Below are 25,728 nucleotides of genomic sequence, written 5' to 3'. Positions count from 1 at the left end.
ATTCTCTCTTTAAGTGGTCAGGGCATGCCACCAATTAAAAGGCTAGGATCATCCAAGACAAAAATAAAAAAAAACATAATTTCTTTTATTTCTTGTATATGACCAAATAAAACAAGCACTTATATTCACACGAGCACAACACACGTGCCATTTTCAACCCAAGTAAACATATCAGAACTTCCCAACATTTGAATTTTAATAAATCACACGAAAGATATAAAGATAAATAAAAAATAAATAAAAAACCACTCCCACGTGAGTTGCACGTGAATGCACACGTGTACACATTTGATCATGGTGGGCCATAGCTCAATTAAACAGCAATCATAATCTTACACTAATCTAAAATGCCCTACATGATCTTCCTCACACGTTTCACATGAAATGTAAGAAATGATGGTACAGATCAGAGTGGCGACATTGCGGGGGCCACCATGATGTCCTTCACCGCTGATTCGGGTCCCGGCGCTATGATGCCAGAGCTTTTGATCTCAGCCATTTGTCTCCGAGCATTTGTGCCCTGTGATTCACATAGTTTGGGAAGAAATACACCTGTACATAAAATGATTAATTAGATGATTAAGCATAAATCCAAGCCTATAATCATGTGGGTCCCGCCGTCGGACGGATCATCAAGTGTGCAAAATTTGTAAAAGGAAATGGATGGTTGAGATAAATTTAATAATGAGCCTAGCTGGATCTTAGACCCAGCCACTTGCTTCTATCTAAGATCTGAGTTGTTCATTAAGTGTGCCCCACCATGGATGATATGTGATGGTCCTTTAAACCCAAAGTGGGTTGAGCCAGGCCAACGGTCTCTTAGACACAGCCCTAGCCCAACTTGATAATAAATGGGCTTAGTTTGAGGAACAGGGCCAAGCCCAATGAGCTATCATAGTCCCTTGGCAGCTCACCTTCGTGTTGCGTATTGCATGTAATTTGGTCATCACAGACATTTATTTTTTTATGTGACTCGATGACAGGATTTAATTAGGTTACATGCTACTATAAGAAAAATCATGTTTTGAAAGTATAATTCCTGGTAAGGACAATTTGGTCACTACATACACTTATGCCACTCGATGTAAAAGGATTTGATTAGGTTACGTGCGGTGGGAAGAAAAATCATGTTTTGAAAGTATTATCCTTGATAAGGAGAGTTTGGTCACCACAGACACTTATGTGATTTGATGTAACAGGGTTTGATTAGGTTACGTGCTACTGTGGAAAAAAATCATGTTTTGAAAGTATTATCCCTGATAAAGGCAATTTGGTCACAATAGACTTATGGCCAATGTGGACACTAATGTGACTTGATGTGAAAGGATTTGACTAGGTTACCCGCTGCCGCAACAAAAATCTTGTTTTGAAAGTATCATCTTTATAAGGGCAATTTGGTCAACAGACACTTACGTGACTCGATGTGATAGGTTTTGATTAGGATACGTGTAACGGTTTAAAAATTATGTTTTGAAAGAATCCTCCCTGACGAGTGGAAGTAAATCAAGTCACATCAACAAGGTTATGAGACGGTATCAATAGATACGGCATGTGTGGGCAGGGATCAACTGAGGTGAGCGGGACCCCTGGCTCTATGGCCCACCGTGATGTACGTGATGATTACGTTCATGTTGTCTATCCATATTAAAAGCTCATGGAACCAGAAAGAAAAAAAATGAAGCATATTCAAATCTCAAATGAACCATAGTATAAGAAATTGTAGAAATTGATCATTAAAAACTTCTTTTAAGCTACAAAAGCTTTAGATCAAGATAATATTTTTGTGGTCATCCTTTTGACCTCGCCAACCAGTTGAATGAAAAATAAACATTTTGGTGGAGCTCGTGAAGCTTTTAACAGTGAGGATTCAATCATGACTTTTTCATGTGGTGTGGTCTACCTAAGGTTTAAATCCACTTCAATTTTTTGAAATATGCTTAAAATGAGCTATCAAAATGTTTGGATGGTGTGGATTTAAGGCACATATATCATTGTGTGCCCCACAATTAAGTTTCACCGACCTGGGTCTCACCTCATTTGCCCTACATCTTCTCGTTTGTATAAATTTCACGCGAAAAATTTGTTTGAACTAGGTACTGCTATAATAAATAATGATAAACCAATACAGCCATTATATCATACTCATCTAAGTATGGTCATGGCCCTAAAGAGATGATGGTCAACCCCAACGGTCATATTCAGCTAGTTTCCCATTACTAATTAGCACCATCTATCATCAAAAGCATGGCTGTATTGGGGATCTGAACCGTATATATGGTGGGCCACATTATGTACGGGTAATGGTGGAAGAGTGGCAGTATTGTGCAGTCAATCAATATATCTTGGTTCACCGTGACTTTACACCAGATGTGTGATTGAATGGTCGCCAAATCACGGCCATCAAGCCAGTGGACCCCGCACATGTCACCCGCCTGATGAGTGGACCAGATTGATTTGTGGGCCTGATCATCATCACTCTTAAGGTCCCTTGATGCAGGTCTTTGATGTGAAACACAGTAACACACATCCAATTAAGCACGTGTATACTACGTGCGCATTCGAAGTGGGGCCCACAGCTCGCATGGCCCAAATATCAGTCTAGTCCCCTCATCAGCTAACAGCGCTTTCATATGTCCAAACGCTCTGTACAATGCAAGTCAGCACAAGCCATCACGAGTGACATGGCAGCTAACAAGTGCAATATCCAAGCCGTCCATCTGTTAGATCAAACGTGGTAGATATTCTGGCCGCAATATAAATCTGATCCGTTCATCAAACGGACCACAAGTTTAGAAACAGTTCAGCGAGTCTTTTTCAGCTATCCATTTGTTCATTGAATTGCGGCCCACCTGACAAGTGGACCAAAGTGATATCTCATTGATGAACGGATTAGAACTTGCACCCATGTGCCATGCTGGCACATGTGTGGCATGTACATGCCTTCTACACACGTGTGGGCTCAACAGAGCTCCATTAAATATATACCGTCGGTCAGATTTTAATACAACCATTCATTTTTTTTTCTAATACACGTGTGACAAACCCAATTTATGAAATGAACTTACACGTGTGCGTTGGCACACGTGCCACGAGTAGACTCACCTTCACCAGCAGCGATGTTGAAGTAGAGGTCAACGATGTTGGGACAGTTCTGATAACAGGGCGGAGAGCAAAGCTTCTGTGTGAAATGGGATTCCAAGAGAGAATCGGTTGATATCCCGAGCGTGTTTCTATCAAGCCCACACGCCTCGATGCACCGATCTGTTTCAATCCAGTCCGTTAATTTCTCCACCTCGATCTCCGATGAGACACACGTGTACTTCTCCCATCCTTTCCTCACACGCTTCTCGAGCAGGCAGCGCGTGCCGGATGATGAAACAGCGAACGCGCACGTGCTCTTGTCCAGGTCCTCGCACGTGACCTTACCTACAAACCACGCCAACCTAACCGTTAGTTAAAAATAAATAATCCACCGTACACACGCGGGATACAGAAATGTCAATCCTGGCCGTCGAACACATGGGCGGAGCGTATAGAAAAGTTCACACAGATTACTGGTCTTAACCATCTGATTTGCTAGCTGAATACGGACCATTGACCATTTTTATTCTTAACCGTTCATCTGATCTGCACAAAATCGATGGTTGGATCTTCTTATCAGTGTGATTCCAGGGATATTAATGATATTCTTGTGATCGAGGAGCAAAGTACCCACAGATCTATTGATCTTAACCAAATAATTTTGCTGGTTGAATATCGACCATTGATCGTTTTATTTTTAACCTTAAATCAATAGGCATAAAATGGATAGTTAGAACATATGATCAGTGTGATCTAGGTATACTCATGATTTGGACGGTCTAGATTGAAGTTTCATGTGCATGATTTGGACGGCACGGATTGAAGTGCCGACTAGCTAGTGCATAGGTGACAACGTACCATGTATCATGTACATGAAGGACATCCGATCCGCCCGTGCATGGAGAAGGCTTGATGCAAAAATCAGGCTTATCACGTCATCATGTGGGCCACACAGCAAAAAATAAAGGACATCCGTCCATTCAATTAAAGCTGATGTATGGTCCACCTGATGAGTGGATTAGCCTGATTTTTGTGCCATGTGAGATCAATGGTGGGCCCAACGTTTTGAACATGTTGGATGTCACACACAAATGACATGCTGGCAATACTGTGGTAGTTGGATGAGGAACGGGGATTGACTGCTCCCCCTGCCACTGGCCTAGGAGGTTTCAATCACTAATGTTTTCCTATGGTGTGGTCCACCTGAGATTTAGATCTACCAAAAATTATCTTTTAAAATGGATGGACGGCGTGGATAAAACAGATACATCAGGGTGGGGTCCACATAGCACCGACTACTAGCCGCCTGGCTGATGGCGGCGTCACTACTCACTAGCCAAACCGCGTCATCGGATGAGAAGCTGAATTCAGCAAGATGTCTCACGTACAACTAGTTGGATGATAAACCTATCGTCCAACTGACGCACAAAAGAGGAAAGAGCACATCTCACGTACATGAGTTGCAGGAGTGTGGGCCCGACATGGTGCACGTGCAGCATCCGACGGCATGAAAGGCAGTGCCACCATGAAAATGAGACGTGCTGAAAACTTAGGTTGATCCAGCCGTACAGTGCGCCCCTAGTCTAAATTCGACCATCCAACGGTTGGATCGGCCTGATTTTTGGTGCGTCCCACTTTCACGGTGGGTTGACCTTGTTGTATGAGTTTGATCTAGCACAACAATGTCATTACAGGTTATAAAGCTTAAGATTACAATAACTAATATTTAGGAGTACAAATGAGAAAAAGACCCTCTGGTAGCATGTTTGGTAAAATGCTTTTTCTAAGGCGCGGATTAGCTACTGAAAGGTTGAGCAGCGAGACTCCCTACCGAAGTGACGTCACCAAGTTCTGTAGGCCCTACCATGATGTTTGTTTTATATCTACACCTTCCATCCATTTGGAGAGATCATTTTAGGGCAATACCCAAAGAATGATTTAAATCCAAAGCTCCAGTGGACCCCAACACAGAAAACAGTGGGGATAGTGACGCCCACCATTAAAAACTTCTAAAGGCCACAAAAGTTTTAGATCAAGCTGATATTTGTGTTTTCCCTTATTTCATGTCTTTTTTAACTTTTGAACAGGTGGATTTCAAATAAACATTATGGTGGGCCTTACATAGTTTCAACGGTGGGAATCACTCTCCCAGCTGTTTTCTGTGGTGGGTCCACTACAGCTTTTTTTAATCTTTCTCATTCTTTGGTTCATGTCCTAAAATGATATCTTAAAATGGATGGACGGTGTGGATACAACACATACATTATGATAAGGCCCACAGAACTTGGTGACGTCACTTCAGTAGCCGACTCGCTGCTCAACCTGTCGGTATCTAATCCGCGACCCTTTTTCTACGGCTGTTATTGACCAGCATGCTACGGCCATTAACATGCATGTAAAAGTCAATGATTCATCTAAGCGTGTAGATGTTCTTCAATCATCTTTTGGAACGCGGATTGCATACTGACACTGCCAGCCTCGCCGCTGGACAGTGTCCTGTGGGCCCCACAATGGTGTGTATGTTTTATCAATGCCGTTCATCTATTTTAGATTATTATTTTATACCATGATCCGAAAAATGATGCAGATCCAAATATCAGTGGACCACACCACAGGAATACGGTGGTGATTGAATGCCCACCATTAAAAACTTCCTTGGGCTAACTGTAATGTTTATTTGCAATCTAGCTTGGACCACACCACAGGAATACGGTGGTGATTGAATGCCCACCATTAAAAACTTCCTTGGGCTAACTGTAATGTTTATTTACAATCTAGCTTGTTGATTGGGTCACACAGATTTTGATGAAAGGACAACACAAATAACAGCTTGATCCAAAAGTTCCGTAGTCCGACTAAGTTTTCAATGATAGGCGATCAATCACGGCTCTTTTTTTTGTGGTGTGGTCTACATGGGACCTGGATCTACCTCAATTTTAGCTCATGCATTAAAATAAGCTGAAAAAATGAATGGACAACAAGAATAAATCACATACTTCACATTGACCTATACCATATATCAAAGTAAGTCCCACCATGATGATAGAAAGCCTTTAAAAAGTATAATTATAATGGCCACACCTTAAAGCCAATGGATGCATCCACCAACAAAAATCTAAATTCACGTAGTAGCACATGTTAGGGCTGCATCGGTCATATTCCTGAGGAATCCCACTTTCTTGGTGGGGCGACCCTTCTAACAGGTTGGATTGCACCCATAAAAACCTCAGTGGGCCCCACAATTAGAGTCTTGGAAAAAAAATATCTTCTCTACAAAAGTTGCAGAGGATCCCACCACAGTGGGATCAATCAACAAAAACAACATAAAAATCTTTCAGATATAACCGCAAAATATAAAGGCATGTTTCACATACACTTAAAATCAATTCATCTCATTTTAGTTAATTATAATTATGTATTTATAAATCTTGGTTATTAATCATCAAGAATAACTTCAATTTTCAATAAAAAGAAACATGATCTCTAAGGGTGCGTTTGGTTGCACCATATATCATAAAATTCATGATTAGCCAGCTTGCTTTGGCTCAAAATTTCATCCAATTTCATAAGATTCAGTGCAACCAAATACACAAGTACATTTAACTAAAACGATATGAACTCTCCCAAACATGCCCCATGTGATATCTCTATCCATAGGCATACATTGAAATCATAAAATATAAAAAGCTATTTTCTCAATATAAAATCATTTTGAGTGTGTGTGTGTGTGTAGATGGTGCGTATATATATAATATATTAAGGGAGGGTGCGTACCGAGGGCGCCATGCACACATAGCATGAGTGCAAGAGCCATGCAAGGGAGAGCTAAGCCACATGAAGAAGCCATTCTAGCAATTAAGAGATGGTGAAGCTATAATATAATAGCTAGAGCTTTGAGAGATTCTCTAACGTGGATGTTGTTAAGTTTTTAAGAGGACTATTTATAAGAAAAGTAGCTGAATGCAAGACTCCAATGCGGTGGGACCGACAAGGTCGGCAATTGTAGGCTGCTTGGACGAGCAAAAGTTTCTAAGTCATCAGCTATTTTTAATATCTTGGAGAGCAACCGACAAGAGGGTTGGCCTGATTTCTGGGAAAGAGGTGTGTATATGGTGGGGCCCACTTTATGCAAGCAAAAAACTCGTGGGTTGGACAATTTCAATCTGTGTGACTCAAGGAGTGGAGGGTTTTAGACTTTTAGGTATCTCAAATGCTAATGTTATGTAATTTCTGATTGAGATTAAAACTCATAAACATATTAGGTCTGAAAAGTGGTGCGGTGTGATTTTTCGATCATGGAATGTTTGTGATGGGCCCAACTTGATGAGCGGCCTGGATCACATACATGTTTGTTGTGTTGGTTACTACTGCGAATCTCCCCTTCAATCTCCCCTCACTGCGAGTAACCATAGGATAAAATGGTTATTTTACGTTATCGAAGACTGGAAGAGTTTGAATTGTCTAAAAGTAGATCATGATTGCTAATTTGATGGTTAACAACATCTTTAAATGCTGTTAACTCTAGGTGTAGCATTGCCTGTAAATCACATTGATTAAATGATCCCAACCATCTGATCGAAAGTTATTATAACTCCTTGCAGTAGTCATCAAAGCCAAGATCGTCTATGACGGCGTCACTCCTGTGATCTTGTAGCAGGAACTTTGTGCGGTCAAAAGCTAAGTAGGGCCTGGTGTCTAATGTCTTAAATCTGTTTGTAATAGAGTTTGTTGATGTCATCGATAGACCACTTAATTTCATCGAGTAGTTGTCGGTGCTATCGATAGATGTTCGATTCTATTAAGAAAATTTAGAAAAATCCTTGTTGATTGGTGGACAGTTTTAGAGGTTGCTACTCGATGGCATTAAAGGTTCTTTGATGTTACTGATTGGTCATCAATGTTTGTTGATACCATCGAAGGTCTAATACAAGGTGCGTGCAGAACTGCGTAAGTGCGCGATTTATTTTCTATTATAGTTGCAATGGTAAATATATCAGGTATAATTGAGATTAGGGTATACTTAAGAGTTCTATCTAAGACATGCTTAAGGGTTTGAGAGGGTTTTGAAAGGCAAAGGATAAGGCTTTTCCTCTCGGGGCTTTGATCATTAAGGTTTCATTTCTTCTAACTTTGTTTTTCATAGTGTATTCTCACTTTGTGCCGCGAAGCGAGCCCTTATCATGATAGGGAAAGCCGCACGAGAATAGATGAAAGCCGCACTATCTCCTTGCAGATTTGCCTACCGCCCTTCAGTGGGTGTTTTTTCCCACAAAGATTTTTCCACGTGAATTTGTATTGTTCTCTGGTTGGATTTGCTTGGGTGATTATGATTACTTTGTTTGATTCCTCTGTGTGCTTCTATGAGTCCCAACAAGTGGTATCAGTGATAACGTCGAGAAGTAGATTGAATAGGAAGAAAAGGTATCTATGACATCTAACATGAAGTTCAATATAGAGAAATATTTCGGAAAAAATAACTTTGAACTATAGAAGGTGAAGATGAATGACCTTCTAGGTCACCAAAAATTGTAAGATGCACTCATTGGAAAGCGATTGAAAACTACGAAAGAAGAAGAGTGGAACAAGTTAGATCGAAAGAAAATATGTTAATCCAATTGTGTCTAATGGATGAGGTCCTCTATAATGTTATGAGAGAGAAGAATGCGACTAATACATGGGCGAAGTTAGTGAATATCTATGCGAAAAAGTCTCTTGAGAATCATCGGTATCTGAAGCTACACTTGATCAATCTGAATATGGCTGAGGGGGTTGACATTGAGATCCATATTAGTAACTTCAATAAGCTTGTTTGCAAATTATTAGATGTGAATGAGGTGATGAAAGATGAAAATCAAGTATGTATTATGTTGAATTCTTTTTCAGAGTAATATGAGTCATTTAAAGACTCTTTGTGCACTTGTAAGATGGCTATTAGCGTTGAGACCGTTATCTCAATCCTTCAGTCGAAGACAACGAGAATGAACAGTGGTGACGTGAGTGCTTCTACAGATGCACTATTTATGAGTGGAAATAAATTCTTAGTGGGACAATTAATCTTCGCGATCAAAATCCAAATCCAAGGGCAAAGGCAAGTTGAAGTGTTGGAATTGTGGGATAACATGGCACATGAAGAAGGATTATTAGAATCCTAAATTTAGGAATGGGAAGTCAGAGAGTTCTTCCGGAGTGGCCAACACTTTGGAATCCAGTGAGGAGGCGAGTGGTAGTAACGTACTAACTGCATCAAAATCTGGATACTTTGACATGAATGGATTTTGGAGATGGGAGCTTCGTATCACATGACCTCTCACAGGAGTTGGTTCACCAATTATAGTGAGTACGATGGTGGTATGGTGTTTATGGGCAATGATAATGCCCATAACGTGATTGGTGTTGGATCAGTGTGCATCAAGATGTTCGATGGTATGAAGCGTATCTTGACTGATGTGATACATGTTCCTGAGTTGAGGAAGGGTCTGATATCTCTAGGTGTACTTGAGGCACTTGGGTGCAAATTCATTTGGTTCGATTGCGTCCTAAATGGGGATTCTGTATTATGTGCATTTTGATGTATAGGGGTCGTCACCCATAATTTCTAGTAGAGGGTCATCATGATTCGTTACATTCCTTGATAAATATTCCAGAAATTTGTGGGTTTACTTTCTAGAAAGTGAATACGAGGTCCTCACTAACTTCAAATAGTGGAAGGCGATGATGAAAAAATAGTTAAGGCGAAAGATGAAAGTGTTGAGGACAAATAATGGTGGAAAATTTACTTCTTAAAAATTCAATCATTTTTGTAAAGATGAAAGGATCGTGATGCATAACATAGTGTACCACACACCAGAGCAAAATAGTATGATTAAGCGGATGAATTGAACCCTCTTGGAGAGAACCCAATGCATGATGAATAATGTTGGGTTGGGAAGGAAAATATGGATTGAGGCCATTAACATGGCTTGATACTTGGTGAATCGGTTTCCTTCTATAACTAATGATTGTAAAATTTCAGAAGAAGTGTGGAGTGATCGGCAGGTAGATTATTTAAGGCTACAAGTTTTTCATTGCGATGCTTACTCTCACGTATCATCAGTTAAGAGAGATATATTGGACCAAAGGGCTAATAAGTACTTTTTTATTATAATGGCGGTGTAAATAGGTACATGATATATGACCGGGTTACACGAAAAATCATCTTTAATTATGATGTCAAATTCGATAAGAAATCCTTGTTCTGTAAGGATGGGCATAAATAAGTGAAAAAGTTGGTTATGGACATTCAGATAGAAAGAAACGAGACGCAGACTGATACTAAGATGTAGGCAGAGGTACATTCAGCCACCTGTGAAAAAGAATCCACTAAGGGATTGTAAGTTACTGTCAAGATACAGGGATGACTTAAATGTTGCATTTTCCCTCATTATGAATGAGGGGAATCAGTCTACTTTTTAGGAGGCTCTTGATGATGTAAATGCCGAAAAGTGAAAAGCGATAATACATGACGAGATAAACTCTTTGCACAAGAATGAGACGTGGTAGCTAGTGGAGCTTCCCGTCAACCGTAAAGTGATCGGGTGTAAGTAGATTTTCAGGAAGAAACATGATAGGTACAGGGCAAGGTTGGTAGTAAAAGGATATGCTTAGCAAGAATGTATCGACTTCACTGAGATCTTCTCACATGTATTGAAGCAAGTATCTATCATATTTGTATTGATGTTGGTTGTCCAATACAATCTTGAGTTGGAACAGGTGGATGCGAAGATTGATTTCCTGCATGGAGAATTGGAAGAGAAGGTTTACATGAAGCAACCAGAAGGACTTGAAATACGAGGGGCAAAGAACAATGTTTGCAAGTTGAAGATGTCGTTGTACAGCCTGAAACAGTCGCCTCGGCAGTGTTACAATAAATTTGATTTTTTCATAATAAGTCAGAAATTTATCAGGAGTGAGTATGATCATTGTGTGTATTTCAAGACACCGAGTGATGAAAAGTTTATTATATTGGTATTGTATGTTGATGACATGCTCATTACCAATCATAGCATATCTGAAATCGACATACTAAAGGCTCAACTATCAAGGACATTTAAGATGAAAGATTTGCGGGCTGCAAAGAGGGTTCTTGGCATTGACATACACATAGACAGGAAGAGGAGCAGGCTTTAGTTATCTTAGGTTGAATACTTTGAGAATGTATTGATAAAGTATGTGATGGACAAGGTAAAGCTAATTAGCATCCCCCACGTGGCTCATTTTTAGCTTTCTTCTGAACAGTATCCTGAAACGGATGAAGAAAAGCATGTTATGTTTAAGCTTTGTTCGAGTACAGTTGCCGGTTTGATGTGTGTCATTGTCCGTACAAGACCAAATATTTTGCATACAGTGGTTGTTGTTAGTAAATACATGGCTAACCATGGAAAGTAACACTAGAAAGCAGTGAAATAATTACTTTGATACATCCAGGGTATATGAGACTACGTCTCAACATTCAAAAAATTAGGGGACAAGTTAGTAGGATATATAGATTCAGATTATGCGGGCAGTGTGAATAATAAAATATCAACTTTCGGTGAGTCATTTGTGTTAACGGGTGGAGAGATCAGTTGGATATCGAAGCTTCAGTTTGTAGTGATTTTTTTCACAACCAAAGCTAAGTATATGGAAGTAAAAAAAGCGTTTAAAAAATGTGTCTGGTTGAGAATGATAATAAATCATCTTGGGCTTCAATAAGAGGTCATGTCGGTTAATTAAGATAGTGAAAATGCAATCAATTTGGCTAAGAACTCGGTTTACCATTCTAAAACTAAATATATTGATGTGCATCATCATTTTATCCGACAAGTGCTTGAGGAATGGGGCATGACTCTTAAGAAAATCCACGTAATCGTTAATCCAACTGACATGCTTGCGAATGTGGTTCCTGCAGAGAAGTTTAAGTTCTTTGTGACTTCTCTGGGTCTGGCAAAGATAAAGTGAAGACAAGTGTATGCGAGAAGCGATGATTATGAAGATATTATGGAGATGAAGTAGGGATGGAGGATCGAGTACGAAAAAGGAAAAATGGAGTGTGAAGATTGAAGACATTGTGGAGATTCCTTTCTAATATCTTAAATTTATCTGCAATAGAGTTTGTTGATGTCATTGACAAACCACTCCATTCCATCGATCAGTTGTCGATGCCATCAACAAATGCTCAATCCCATTAAAAAAATTCAGAAAAATCATTGTTGATTATTGGACAAATTTAGAGGTTGCTACTCGATGGCATCAAAAGTTCTTCGTTGTCATCAACTGATTCTATCAATGCCATCGAAGGTCCCATCAAAGAAGCATGTAGAACTATGTAAGTACGCGCTTTGTTTCCTATTCTGGTTGTGGTAGTATATATATCGGGTGTAATCAGGATTAAGCTACACTCAAGGGTTCTCTAAGATGTGTTTAAGGGTTTGAGAGAGTTTTAAAGGGCAAAGGATATGACTTTTTCTCTTAGGCTTTGATTGGTAAGGTTTCATGTCTTGTAACTTTGTTTTTTATAGTGCATTCTCGTCTTGTGTCGGGGTTTTTTCCCACAAGGATTTTTTTTCATGTAAATTCGGATTGTTCTCTTGTTGGATTTGCTCGTGCAATTGTGATTACTTTGTTTGATTCCTCTTTGTGTGCCTTCACGAGTCCCAACAGGGTCAATTGTAATGTCTGTGAGAAATCCACTTTGTCCATCCATTTTGCCAACTTATTTTAGGATGTAGAGACCTAAAGTGAGGTGGATCCAAAACTCAAGTGGGCCACCTAACAACAAAAAGTGGAGAGGGAACTACTTACCATTGAAACCTTCCTAGGTCCACCCTGATGTGTACATGCCATCCAAATTGTTTATAAGGTCATTCACACTCGAATGAACTGAAACACAAAAACATTAACACAATACAAAACTTTTATGCCCTCACGAATGTTTCAATAATGGCATTCAATTACTATTGTTTCCTGTTGTGTGGCCCACTTGAGTTTTAGATGCACCTCATTTTTTGTCCCATGTTGTCCCATGTTGAAAGATGAGCCGGCAAAATGGATGAATGGGATGGATTTCTCACAAACATCATGGCATACATGTCCTCAAAGCCCTACCCTTACTAATTTAGCATTGGCCATGAGATTCCCCCTCTCCATTTCATTTTATCAATTCAAGGTTCACATTTTACAAACTACTCTTGCCGTGTCCTTTCGGGCATTGGCTTCGTTCTTTCAAAACCTTCAGCTTGAATTTGACAACAATAGAACAATATGACAGGATCAAATTACTAGAAATCCAAGTTTAATACGCAAAATAAGCTTGATAAGATGTGATGATCAGCATATATTTTTTTGGCCATATAACATACATCATGTGGCCCATTTTTTGGACAATCTAGATTTGCAAACTTGTTAGTCAAACGTATGATGGATGAATCACCGTCATTTCAAAACAACAGTAGATTAGCAGTAAACTGGTTGAATGGTCCAGATATCCAAGATGATGGTCACACTGTGGATGGCCCATCCATCAAAAGTCCTCATATGTAGAGCTGTACACGAGCAAAGTTAGCTCGCTAACTCGCTCAACTCGGCTCAAAAAAGCTCAACTTGACTCGGATTGAAACTCTGTTCAAACTGAGTTGAGCCATTTTTTGGGAGCTCGGAACATTTCGAGTCGAGTCCGAGCTGGATTGAGCTCGACTCAACTCAACTCAGCTCGGACTCGACTCGAATCGGGTTTTAAGTGAATATATAAGGGTTAAAAAAAAAGCCCTCATTCACCCAACCCTACCCATTTCGCCCGACCCTAACACATTTTTCCCTCCCTTTCGCCCAAATCGGCCGGCCGTTCACCCAATATTCTCGTCATTATCCACCGCCCAGCGAAATTCCTTCTTCTAGCATCTGTCCGGACGATCTCCTCTCTCAAAGTGAGTCCTTTCTTCCCCTCTCTCCATTTTTTACCGGCGAGTAGCATCCGTCTGAGTAGCAGAACCCATTCGACTAATGACCATTGGCCGGGTAGCTCTGGTACAATTGGACGAACACCTGGTTTGGTCGGACGAACCCATCTGACCAGTGACCACTCGACTCGAAAACTCAGCTCGAACTCAGCTTGAACTGGACTGAGTTGTTGGTCGAGCCAAGCACGAGCTGCTATTCCAAGCTCGAAGGCCGATCTGAGCCGATCACGAGCTGAGACTCAAGCCGTTCGAGTCGAGCACGAGCTAGGTAAAGCCCGGCTCAGCTTGACTCGTGTACACAATCATATGGGAAGATCCTTGCTATTGAATTTTTGGCCATAAGAATATGGACCATTGCTATATTTTCTACCCAACAATTGAAGATCGCAGCCGTCGATTGAGTTGCATAAGTCCAACATGGCCATACCTTGAAGATCACTGGCCACAAAAATCTGACCAATCAATTCATCAACTAAGCCACATTGCAGAAAAACTGCCGATGGATTGACTCAATAAAGAGGTTTGACCCACCTTATAAATGGTTCGACCAGATGTTTGAATCTAATCATCTTTCTAGGTGGACCAAACCTTTTTACCGGCTCGGATGTTGTTCGCCATTGGCAATTGACACGTTGGTTGTACGCAACTCAGTCCAGTTATATGGGTGTGAACAGTCCTCCTGACTAATATATACTGGATGAATTTCAATCATCAATCTTCTGTGTCATAATGAGAAAAAGTGGTCCTTTGACTTATGGTAACGGTAGGTTGAGATCGCGTTTCACAGAAGAATTGTACAATACTCAACTGACCAATCGCACAGGACAGTTGGCTTTACGGTTTGCACAAGTGGGGCCATTATTCAGTGATCCAAACCGTTGATAAAATGGACCGACTAAGGGTGCTTGATCCATAAAAATCCTCACTATGGAAAGAGCCTTAAACCTTTCAATAGAAGGCCATTTATGGTTAGAAAATGAACTATAGATGGTTCCTGTTCGAACAAATAATGTCCTAGTATTCTACAGCTAGGATCTTGCAATCTTGGAGATCTTTTATTACACAGGCCATCCACGCTCAGTCCCATCATATCGACGTCTTGGATCACATAAACATGGGCCCCACTTGCTCAACTGCAAACGCAAGTGTACTATACAGTCAAAGCCCATGCATTTTTTTATACATCTCATCACAAGGGCTCATGAGTCGTGTGTCACGAGCCATGAGAGGAGCCCTTGGTAGCTAAGAAAAGACGCACGTCTGCCCTCTGCCCGCTAACCACGGATCCAATAAAAGCTGTGGGGCCCACCCAACGTGGGACTACTACACGTGCTATGTTTAATGGGGTTTTAGTTTGGGAACGGATTGGCTACCCCCCTGCCACCAGCCCGTTGGCTGGTGGTCGGTTCTCTATGGGCCCCACCATGATGTATGTGTTTCATCCATTCCGTTCATCCATTTTTAAAGATCATTTTTAGTGCTTGATCTCAAAACTGAGAGGGATATAAATCTCAGGTGGACCACACCACAGGAAAACAATAGTGACTGGATATCCACCATTAAGATCCTCCTAAGGCCCACTGTAATGTTTATTTGACATCCAATCGGTTGATTAGGTCATACTGGCCTAGATGAAGGGAAAAAACAAAACTCAGCTTGATTTAAAACTTTTATGAGCCCCGAAAGGTTTTTAATGGTTGAAGCTCATTAAAGAATGTTTCCTGTAATGTGGTCTACTTGAGATTGGGATATACTTCATTTTTGGTCTCATACAATAAAATGATCTGGAAAAATATATGGACGGCATGGATGAAACACATACATCATGGTGGGCCCACAGAGCATCGACCACATTACAAGGGGAGTAGCCAATCTGTTTCCGGTTTTATGAGTTTAAATGTATGAGATGCCGTGTATTTATGGGGTGGGTCCCATCGTAAACCTATCTGCTCGTCAGATGAGCCATGGACGCGGATTGCGTCCTTTCCCAGCCCGTCGGGCAGCAGATTTGAGTGAACACTGGGATGTGTGGGTTTTATTGTAACGCCTTGAATTTCAAGGGTCGAGCAAAGCTCGATTCCCAATATTCCAGACATCACTTATGCTTTGCGGAAGCCAATATCCTAATTTCTTTCACGCTAGACATTTGTGCATGCATAGAATTATATTAAATAACATACCATAATCCAAGTTTAATGTGATTAAAGTAGATGTGTAAATCAAAATATACATATATATCATGAAGTATCTTCCAGAGTATGGGTATATGGCTGGGTTTAATGTATATATATACAATTCCAAAAAAATAAGCAAAATGTGGTAATGTAACATCTGGTTAAGCCCATATGTTTAACGTTCATTGTCCAGAGGTACATGGCCTACATCGGCCCATCCAAGAGCTGAAAATAGGAGAACTTCTCCTCCTCATCCATGAATGCATACTCTAGTGCATCGGCAACAACGATACCTGCATCTACACTAGCGTCTCCGTCCCAGAGTGGGAGTGAGTGATCAACTCCGTGGTTCCATAAAGCAAAGGTTACACATATTATTAAGTCAATCAATACAGTAATGATAAAGCAATGTAAAACAATCACTTCCTAACTACTTTTCTTAATGCGAGAATGGGGTTTATGAAATGATGCATGCTCTCACCCATCGACACTCCCTCAACACTTGACTCCGACCACCTGTTTTGCACATGCTAATACTTCCTTAACATGCAACTACAATGCCTGTTTTGCCACATTCTAAACTAATGTAATGCGATGCATGATCATGTTAACCGAGTGGTTAATTATGCTTATTCATCCAATAATTTGGAGAAGACATGATACCTCCCTTTTAAACATCGATCCTAACCGAATCACTAGGCATGGGACGACCACAACAGTCCTATGCCTGTGTTCTTGATCCGTTTAGGTTTGTCACTCCTAGATAAGTACATACGATAGATAAGTTGTAAAAAAAAGTGATGCTTGCGGTCACTACGGGGAGGCTCGTCACCCCAGCGTAGGCTGACAGCACGGACATGGTGTCTCATACTACCATACCTGACTCACGAGTCTTGAAGATCATGGTACCATGGTTAATGATGGATCTTTACAATAGTAAGGGGGTACCTTGGATTCAAGCAATTGCGCTCATATATGGTGAACATACATTAGATCAACAGGGTCTTTGGGCATTTTTGGTTGATGCGGGCGCGCACTAACATAACCAGCATGGAACACGTGAGCGCCCTGCGTGGCCTAGCCACTGTCTAAATCAATGTCCGACTCGTATCATGCGAATTTATCCAAGGTGGCCAACCTAATTCGGCCACCCAAATGGAGAAATTTACTGGTTACGTGGATTACTCTTGTAGTCCTATTCCTATTTAAATTATGTTAACAAACATTCATAATTCATATGTTAACGTTTGATAATTAAATTTTGATAAACCACTTATCTAGGCATCTTATCGAACACATAAACAACATTACAGTACAACTTGCAATTCAACAATTCATTAAATAGAGATATAATTATACCTAAGACAACAAGAAACTCAACATTAGCAATCATAAATTATTAACTGGAATGAAACTATTGATAAATCGCAACCTAAGTACTTATAGTTTACACATTTCGGTAGCACGCCCGACTCGGACTTGCTCCTAGGAATATGTTTCAAAGGAAGAATTGTCGGTCGCCTAAACGAGCACACGGGTTAGTTAGGGTTAGAGAAAACATATTTGAAAACTTACATCTATAAGAAAGTTTGTAGTTTTTACCCTAGGTCGTAGTCAGAGAGATTTCAATGGCGAGAGTGGCGGTAGTTAGGCTTGTGAGTCAAGTGGAGAAGAATCACCCATTGTAGCAAGTACTACTCAAATCTCTCTCTTCCTTATCTTTCACTTTTCTCTTCTCTCTCTCACCTTAGTGTTGAGGATCAAATATTATATATTAGACCCCAGTTATTGCATGGTTTTATGAACATGATACTGTTTAACGACCTGTTTTAATCATGTTTATGTTGTAAGGTGGATTTATAAGCGTGGACTGAAATGGATGCTAAATGCATGTATTTAATACTCTGATGTCACTAAGGTAAAGGACGGACTCCAGGGGACTAAGATCAACAGATTTACACGCCAGAGATCTTAGAAAATTGAGAAACTGAAGCTCAACCGACCCGAAAATCAGCTAGAATGCGAGATCACAAGGTTTCCACCATCCGTTTAACTTAAAACTGCATACATGTCCTGAGGACCATAAATTAACCGTACACGTATATTTTCAGCCATTGGATCCCTCTGTAAGTGGCCCAACGGACAAATCTGCCCATCAACCATCGATTTTGGGCCCACTTGAGCTCTGGATAAGCTTCAAACTTGGGCTCGACTCCTTAAATTCGCTAGAAGATCGGATGGATGGAGCGGATTGAATCTGAAACACTACAGTGGACCCCATGGGCAGTAGCAGTGCATAGTGCACAAGTGCACTCTCGTTGCACCAGATCGGTTGAGCTGGTCAAAAAGGATTTGACCGACTTTCCTTTTTGAAAAAGAATTCTTGAATCCTGCTTCCCGCTGCTGTAAAATAAGGACTTGCGGGCGATTGCAGATGGCCCACCATGTCAGTCCAGATGACTGATCGGAACCTTTCATAAGATCTAAAATGTCCCACTTACCATGACCTAGGTGTTCAAATTCCAAAAGAGGATAGAGAGAGTGATCTCCAACCAACTGACAGACAACGGACAATGCAGGTCCCTCAGATATAATCCAAATCATGCTTTCTTGGGCCTAAATAATTAAAGGATTAAGATGGACGACATGGATTCATCAAACGACAGGGAATGTGGGCCCCACCAGTTACGCAAGTCAGGCCTTACGCATGCGTTACGCACGGACGTGCGTTCGGACGTCGTGGGGTGATGTGCGGCCCAGATGACGATCGGATCTCTGATCCAAACCGTCCAAAAGCTCACCCAGGGGGTCTTTACCCTAGTCATGGAGAAATTTTGAATCCAAGGACGATCACTGTCTTGTAAACGCATTCCAAACGCAAGTCGGTCTACGTTTCTACGCACGCAGTTTGAATGTGCTAGCTGCGTAATTTTTCCACTGATTCCAGCCACGAACCGACTCTCTTCATACTTATAAAATAAAGAGAGAAGGGAGAAAGGGGATATTGAATTTGCAGGGGACGTGGAAGAGAGAGAGAGACGGTGGAAGGCGTCTTCAACAGATTCTTCTTCTTTTTTTCTTCTTTAATTCCTTTCTTTTACTTTATGCTTTCTTTTTCTAAGGGATTTTAGCTCCATCATGTTAAGCTAAACCTCTTAGCTAGGGCTAAGAGGTGAAGCTTGTAGTGTGATGGGAGACTTTTTACTTGTGCCTTTTGTTTAGACTGAATTGATGTTAATTTTGGTTTAATTAAGGTAATGTTTTTAGTTTTTAATGGTCCGTTGCGACTAAAATTACAATGGGTTTGCAGTAGCTTTGAGTATGTTTCTTTTCTTTTTATGTTTATGATGTTAGGAAGCCCTATTGTTCACCATCGTCTCCTGGGCATGGTCGGATGACGGTACCCTTCCTAACCTTTATACATCTTATGATTGATTGTTAATTAGTTTAATTCTGTTGTTTGCTTTGTCTCATGGGCATGGTTTGGTGATTGAATCCATTCTAATTCATATACTTTTCATCTCTTGAAAACTATATCAAAGAAGGTTCAGTCTTGATTTTCATGGTTACACCCTTCAACTGGATGAAGATGGGACTCTAAGTCTAGTTGAGTTCTTGAAGCAGGCATAAGATCTCCCTAATATCTACAAGTGGATCCTCTGAATCCCTAGTTTCCTTTCTCTGAATTCCTTAAGTTTTAGATTAATATTTCACAATTATTCCTCAAATTACAATCGATTTAGATTTCATCTTAGTCTAGTTCTAGTTCTACTTAGTTTTAGATAACGTACAGGTTTCAGTCCCTTGGGATTCGACCTCGGTCTCACTGAGTTTATTACTACATCACAACCTTATACTTGGGGAGTGAACAAGTTTTTGGCACCGTTACCGGGGACTGACGGCTACGTATTTTTGAAATTAATTAGTTTTAGAATTAAATTAAGATTAAGATTTTACTAACTTTAGTTTTGGAATTTTTTTTCTATTTGATTTTTAAAACTAACTTTCCTGTTTTGTAGGATCATTGATAGATCTTCTAAATTGGTAACTTCGTCCTAATTTCTTTACTTTCTCTATTTTTTAGATTAGGTCTTATCTCCTAGATACTAACTTGGTTTGTTTTCTTTTGCAGGATCTTAACATAGGAACCTCTAATTTAGTAACATCCTTCTAACTTCTCCTTTGCTTACCTTCCATATTGTTGTAGGATTTTTCTTTTATTCTAAGATTAGACTCAGAGTTAGGGTTCTACCATAGAAGCGTGGGTACGTGTACATGCTGAGATGGATAAAATCGATTGCTTAAAATTTTCTTATGTTCATTAAAACACCTGCATCCAGAGCCTTCAAAGTCTCATTTTTCACACATGTTTCAAAATCTTGGTACAAGAACATCATCAGCCAGCTCCTAAAACAATACATATCAGTATCTATCAGAATATATGCATACAAATGATATATCATTTGTAACATCATGAACTTTCCCGTGTATTGATATCCGTACATTTTCATTGCAACCAAAAAATCCAATACATATTAGGCACTGCATATCCTACTGGACAAGATTTTGAGGTATGTTTCTCGTTCATCCTCATTCATCCTCGTTCATCCTTAAGGCTGCATATGGATGCACTAATGATTGGATTCACACAATTACTCTAGTAGAGAGGACACTATCAAATTGCAGTTACCTTACAATTCATAAAAGAAAGTGGCCACTGTATTGCAACTGCATTCCTTTCAAGTCCAACTTGAAAGTAACATAATTGGAATTTGGAGCCTAGTTACTCAATCAAAATGATAAGGCTGCTTTTAGATACACCAAAAAACTAAATTGCAATCGTCTCATTTGATCAAATGGAAATGACAAAAAAGTTAGAGATGTTTCCTAGCATTCATAAGGATGAAGTAGCCCCAAATTGTGGTTGCTTTCATTTCATGTCCAACTAGAAAGCTTAGTTGAAATTTGGAGCTGAAACCTTTGCTATGAATGCTAATGCAGGAGGCAAGGAATCAGTTATTATCACAATGGCAGGCTACTAATTGTAATTCAATTGAAGAGTGCATTAAAACACACACAGAAGAAAGTATTATCACTTTGGCGGGCCACGAAGAGTAATTCAATTCAACAGTGCATCAAACAGGCATGAAAGAAGGCATCCATAACTGGATAATTTCCATACTCTTAGTACAAAGGGTATAGAAGCTAACTATCATATTGACAAGAAGTGGGGTATGCTGCCCACTCTTCAACAGGAAAGGTCTGAGTTTGAAGATTGGATAAAATCGAATTTATGGTTGGCAAAAATCAGCACTGAAACTCGTAGTTGAGAAATCGCAGATGTTTTTCCCTACTCTGATACTAAGAGGAAATAGAGGATAAAACCCTATCAAGAGATGAAGAAGAAGAAGAGAAGAAAAAGGAAGAAAAAGAGAAGTTTCAAAGGGATTTTTTTGGGGGAATGGAGGTTGGGAGGGGAAATTCACATCAAGAAGAAAATCACAAAAAAAAAAAAATAATAATAATAATAAATGATAAATTAGGAAAATAATAATTCAGAAATCTCAATCTTTTGATATAGTGTTCCAAATAGAACTCTCAATGCCAACAGCAATGGTCAGTTGAAGAGGTAGAAGCAAACCAGTTTTGACTCCAACATGATTGAAGTGGTAACAAGGTCCAAGAATTGGGAGCATTAATATTTAACTAGTAACAAAATTTTGTCCAAGAATAAAAGGTGGAAAAGAAAGACATCTCCAACCAAAACATAAAGATGTGATTGATTAAATGTTGTTACCCAAGGATCTGCAACACTGACAACTATTGTATGTAACAGCCAACACTTAATTCCAAAAACAAAACGGAACCGCTGCAAATTTATTATAAAGACAAGAAACGAAAGAAGTTACCTTTGCCAATCCGGCAATACTTCATCTTTTACGCTTTTTGTTAGCATCCATGGGGCTCTTGAAATTACCAACCGAGTTCTTTTCATTATTTTCTACCAGCAAAGAGGACTCCTGCACACATGGGTCCAACCAAATTGCAATTCAAACCAACAAAACCCAGATATGGCAAAATTTGGGTAGCAAATTGTCAGTTTGAAAAGTTAGGAAAAAGCACACCTATGGCTCATGGCTGAGAGTTTCTGAATCACCCATGTCATTCAAATGTCGCACAATGCCTTTCTTCTAGAAGTTCAGCATCCAAGGTTTGGACTATGCCTGAAAGGTTTTCGAAAATTCGATAGATTACCTGTAGGTTCTTCTTCACAAACACCATGAGAGATTTTTATTCCATTTTTTAAAAAGAAAAAGAAAAAAAAAGAAGATAAGATTTTGAAACATTCAAAATTGAAATTTGCATGGAAAATGGGTGTGGCATTTGTTGAGCCTCTAGGTGTCACTCCATTTCCATTCTGAGACCCACAGAACTTGATTATGTTGACTTCATTTGCATTAGTACATACAAGATTCCCTTGAATCCTGATCATCATGTCAAACAAATCACTTAAATCACCATGGCAACCAAGTACAATATTTCATAATTGAAATAAAATTCATTGGAAATAAATCACTTAAATCACCATGTAAAACAAATCATTCGCCTTGTGTTATTGGAAACTATCATAGAAATAAGAGGGGCTGTAAAAATTCGGATTGAACTTTTCAGATGGCTGTAAAAATTCAATATGTGATGGATCTTTTATCTTCACTTGCCAAGAAAATGGTGAATGCCTAAACGATCATTTGGGAAAAAAAATGGAAAAGTGATTGCCCACTTGCAGAACTTCCTGAAACAACATAAATTACTTCTTCAGGCTGTTGCTTGAAAGGACTTTCTTCCCATAAGGGCTGCTCCAGAGTGCTAGAACATGGGGCCTGATGGCCTCCACAAAAGCCGCATTAATAGCACCCTACTCCACAGTAGAGCAGTGACAAGGTTACAATCAAGAAAGAAACAAAGGAAAGAAGAAGAAGATTTTCTTCAGTAGAGATTTTCTTCCATTGTGAGATCCCTTGTCCAACAATCAATTTGGTCCTACAACCAGATATGTGGCCCGCCAATAAGTTGATATCTATCAACAAGGACAACATGCTAAAATAATTTCAAAACTGCCCAAGGATCCTATTTTTAAGCTTAATTTACTCAAATAAACTAAATAATTATAATATACCATGTTACTCAATTTTTTTTAATACATATGAGCTTTGACTAGAGTTCAAATGATTCTTCTATAACAAATGACAGAATTAATACTGAAATTACAATTATGTGAGCGTCATTTATTATGGCAAGGATTCCAATCCACTAGAGATAATTAGTCTTTAGATGAATAGAAGATCGATAGCCCTTGCGTAACTTGCATCAGTATCAAAGAAATGAACATGTATATACACTAACGAGAAGTACATGTTAAAGATGTTGGTGGATTTTGAATGGAGTTAGAGAAGGTCACCTCAGTCAAAGCTCAGAGAGAGATTTTCTAGAAGGTCACCTCAGTCAAAGCAAATCAACAATCACTTCAAGAATCCCAATGCCAGAAAATGCTTAATTACCAATCCAGCAATCTTTTTTTATCATTAGGCTAGATTAGAGTTCAGTCTCAACATGCATCTTTTATGAAAGTACAATGTACCGGACTAGAAAGGAAACACAGAGAAGTAATAGAGAGTCTATGTTACATCTAGTAAAAAGATCCAGATTAACCATGCTTAAAAGAAGAGCACTCACACATTCTTCAAGCCTTGTTGTTGAACAAAATCTAGACATCGTTTCACAAGCTGCACCAGATCGAAATTTGTTAAAGCATGGAAGTCGCTTTCACTAATTAAAAAGAAAAAAGAAATATTTACCTTCTTATTTATTTCTAGCCCAAGAAAATTCACACCAATACATCTCCTAGCCACTTTAAACATAAACAAACCATTTCATGCATTATTATCATCAGAATGATTAGGGTTGAGAATTTAATGGAACTAAAGTGCATGTACATCAAGAAAACATTTATTAAATAAAAAATTCCAATTTATTAGTAAGGTCCAATTTATTAGTCAGATACATCCAGCTAGACCAAATACTGCTTTTCCTTTTCTAGATTGAAACAGGGTAGATAGTTGATGATCTTGAGTGAATAGTTGATGATCTTTTCATATATAACTAATGTGACATATGGAGAGATAGGACCTATAATACACATGATTATTCTTCAAATCCAACCTTTTCCTGAAGGATGGGAATTTTCAACTGAAAAGATTTTTATTTTTGTTGTTTAAATTTTGTTGGTGCATGGACCACCAAGGTTGTTGGAGTCTTCCAATCTAGGTTCATGAATTAGCCTCCACACCTGTGACAATCCGGACCTTAAGAAAACAACAGCAGCCGCAGCAGCAGATTTAAACCCATCTAAGGATGGCATCATAATGATACAATTCTCAATCAAGATCGGAAATTGGGGGTTGTGTGCCTAGTAAACTTGCTTGGCATTGCATGCCATAGACCTTGATTGATTGCAAATTTCCCTTTTCAGCTAATGGCCAATAGTTATTCTAAGGTGCAGTGTTGTGCATCAATTATTTGACATGTGAGCGGTGGTTGGTAAACCTGCATTGGTGGTTTCCCCAATATGTTGTGCAGACAACTAATTGAGCATGAACCTTCATGTATGTGGGTGCTTTGTGCGTAGTGGTTTGCTAGCAGCTATCACTTCATGTGTTGACATAGAGTTTGGCACTCTCCCATAAATCCAATATCAAACCCCATCTAACAAAAGACATTTTGTTATGAACACCATGACCCTACTTTGTTTGGTGCTTTCTACAGTGTGCATGTAATAGTTGGGCTGGGGGTCAATATTGGTTGGGAGTGTGGGACTGTGCTGGCATGCAAATGGTGTCATGTGACTCTCTGCCATGGCTGGTTGATGTCTGTTTGGGCGGCCAATCAATATAATATCTCAGTTGAAAGCTAACCCCAAATTTCTGGGGTAAAGGTTAAGATGGTGATGGTAATGATGATGATGGAATTTGTTGTATGTAGGGAAAACTAGTACTGAAGGAGTTCAACATTGAGGATGCTGCTGGAGGGCCTGGAAAGGCAGTTGTAAAAACATTTGTGGCAAATGTGACCAGTCACACTTTGGAGATTCATTTATATTGGGCTGGGAAAGGGACAACAAGCATCCCAAGCAGAGGAGTTTATGGTCCCCTGATATCGGCTATTTCGGTGGATCCTAGTATGTTGTTTTGGCTATTTTGTTTCAGCTCCTTTGATCTCTCCCATTACTTCCACATGACAAACTGGGCTATAGATTACAATTTACATAAGCTTGGCGAAATATCTTAACTGTACAGTAGGATATCTTAACCTTTCAAAATTAAAAAAAAAAAAAAAAAAAATCTTAGTCTCACATAATACTGTGAAAATCTTAGTCTCACAGCAGTTCCAAAATTTCAAAGGTCATGGACGAATTCTGTTTTTCATTTAAAAATGTATTTCTA

At 39.5% G+C, this 25,728-nt stretch overlaps 1 protein-coding gene and 1 long non-coding RNA gene across 6 annotated transcripts; both read right to left on the bottom strand.

Annotated features, from left to right (window-relative positions):
• Positions 1-64: 64 nt before the first annotated feature.
• Positions 65-7,009, bottom strand: LOC131230925 (uncharacterized). The gene is made up of 3 exons (XM_058226949.1): positions 6,856-7,009; positions 3,103-3,426; positions 65-552 (listed from the first exon to the last, which is right to left on the bottom strand). The coding sequence occupies exons 1-3, from the start codon at positions 6,926-6,928 to the stop codon at positions 407-409; spliced, it is 543 nt and encodes a 180-aa protein (XP_058082932.1). The 5' UTR covers positions 6,929-7,009; the 3' UTR covers positions 65-406.
• A 14,005-nt stretch (positions 7,010-21,014) lies between these two features.
• On the bottom strand, positions 21,015-24,605 carry LOC131231662 (uncharacterized). 5 transcript variants are annotated; one of them, XR_009164492.1, is made up of 5 exons: positions 24,085-24,605; positions 23,963-24,012; positions 23,010-23,144; positions 22,354-22,492; positions 21,015-22,248 (listed from the first exon to the last, which is right to left on the bottom strand). It is a non-coding gene; the product is annotated as an uncharacterized LOC131231662 (long non-coding RNA). The 5 variants fall into 5 exon arrangements; XR_009164494.1 differs by lacking the exons at positions 21,015-22,248; positions 22,354-22,492 and adding exons at positions 22,618-22,713; positions 22,815-22,872; XR_009164491.1 differs by lacking the exon at positions 21,015-22,248 and having other exon boundaries at positions 22,256-22,492.
• Positions 24,606-25,728: the final 1,123 nt, after the last annotated feature.

Source organism: Magnolia sinica, chromosome 17 (genome assembly GCF_029962835.1).
Source record: "Magnolia sinica isolate HGM2019 chromosome 17, MsV1, whole genome shotgun sequence".
In the NCBI taxonomy this organism is placed as follows: Eukaryota; Viridiplantae; Streptophyta; class Magnoliopsida; order Magnoliales; family Magnoliaceae; genus Magnolia; species Magnolia sinica.
This window is presented reverse-complemented; position numbering and strand designations above follow the sequence as displayed.

What these genes read in the sequence shown, in the direction of transcription:
- LOC131230925 (XM_058226949.1), bottom strand. Translation starts at nt 6,928, where the DNA reads ATGGCTTCTTCATGTGGCTTAGCTCTCCCTTGCATGGCTCTTGCACTC. An exon ending in ATGTGTGCATGGCGCCCTCG is followed by an intron (nt 3,427 to 6,855) that starts GTACGCACCCTC and finishes CGTGGTTTGTAG; the next exon opens with GTAAGGTCACGTGCGAGGAC. An exon ending in CAACATCGCTGCTGGTGAAG is followed by an intron (nt 553 to 3,102) that starts GTGAGTCTACTC and finishes TTTTATGTACAG; the next exon opens with GTGTATTTCTTCCCAAACTA.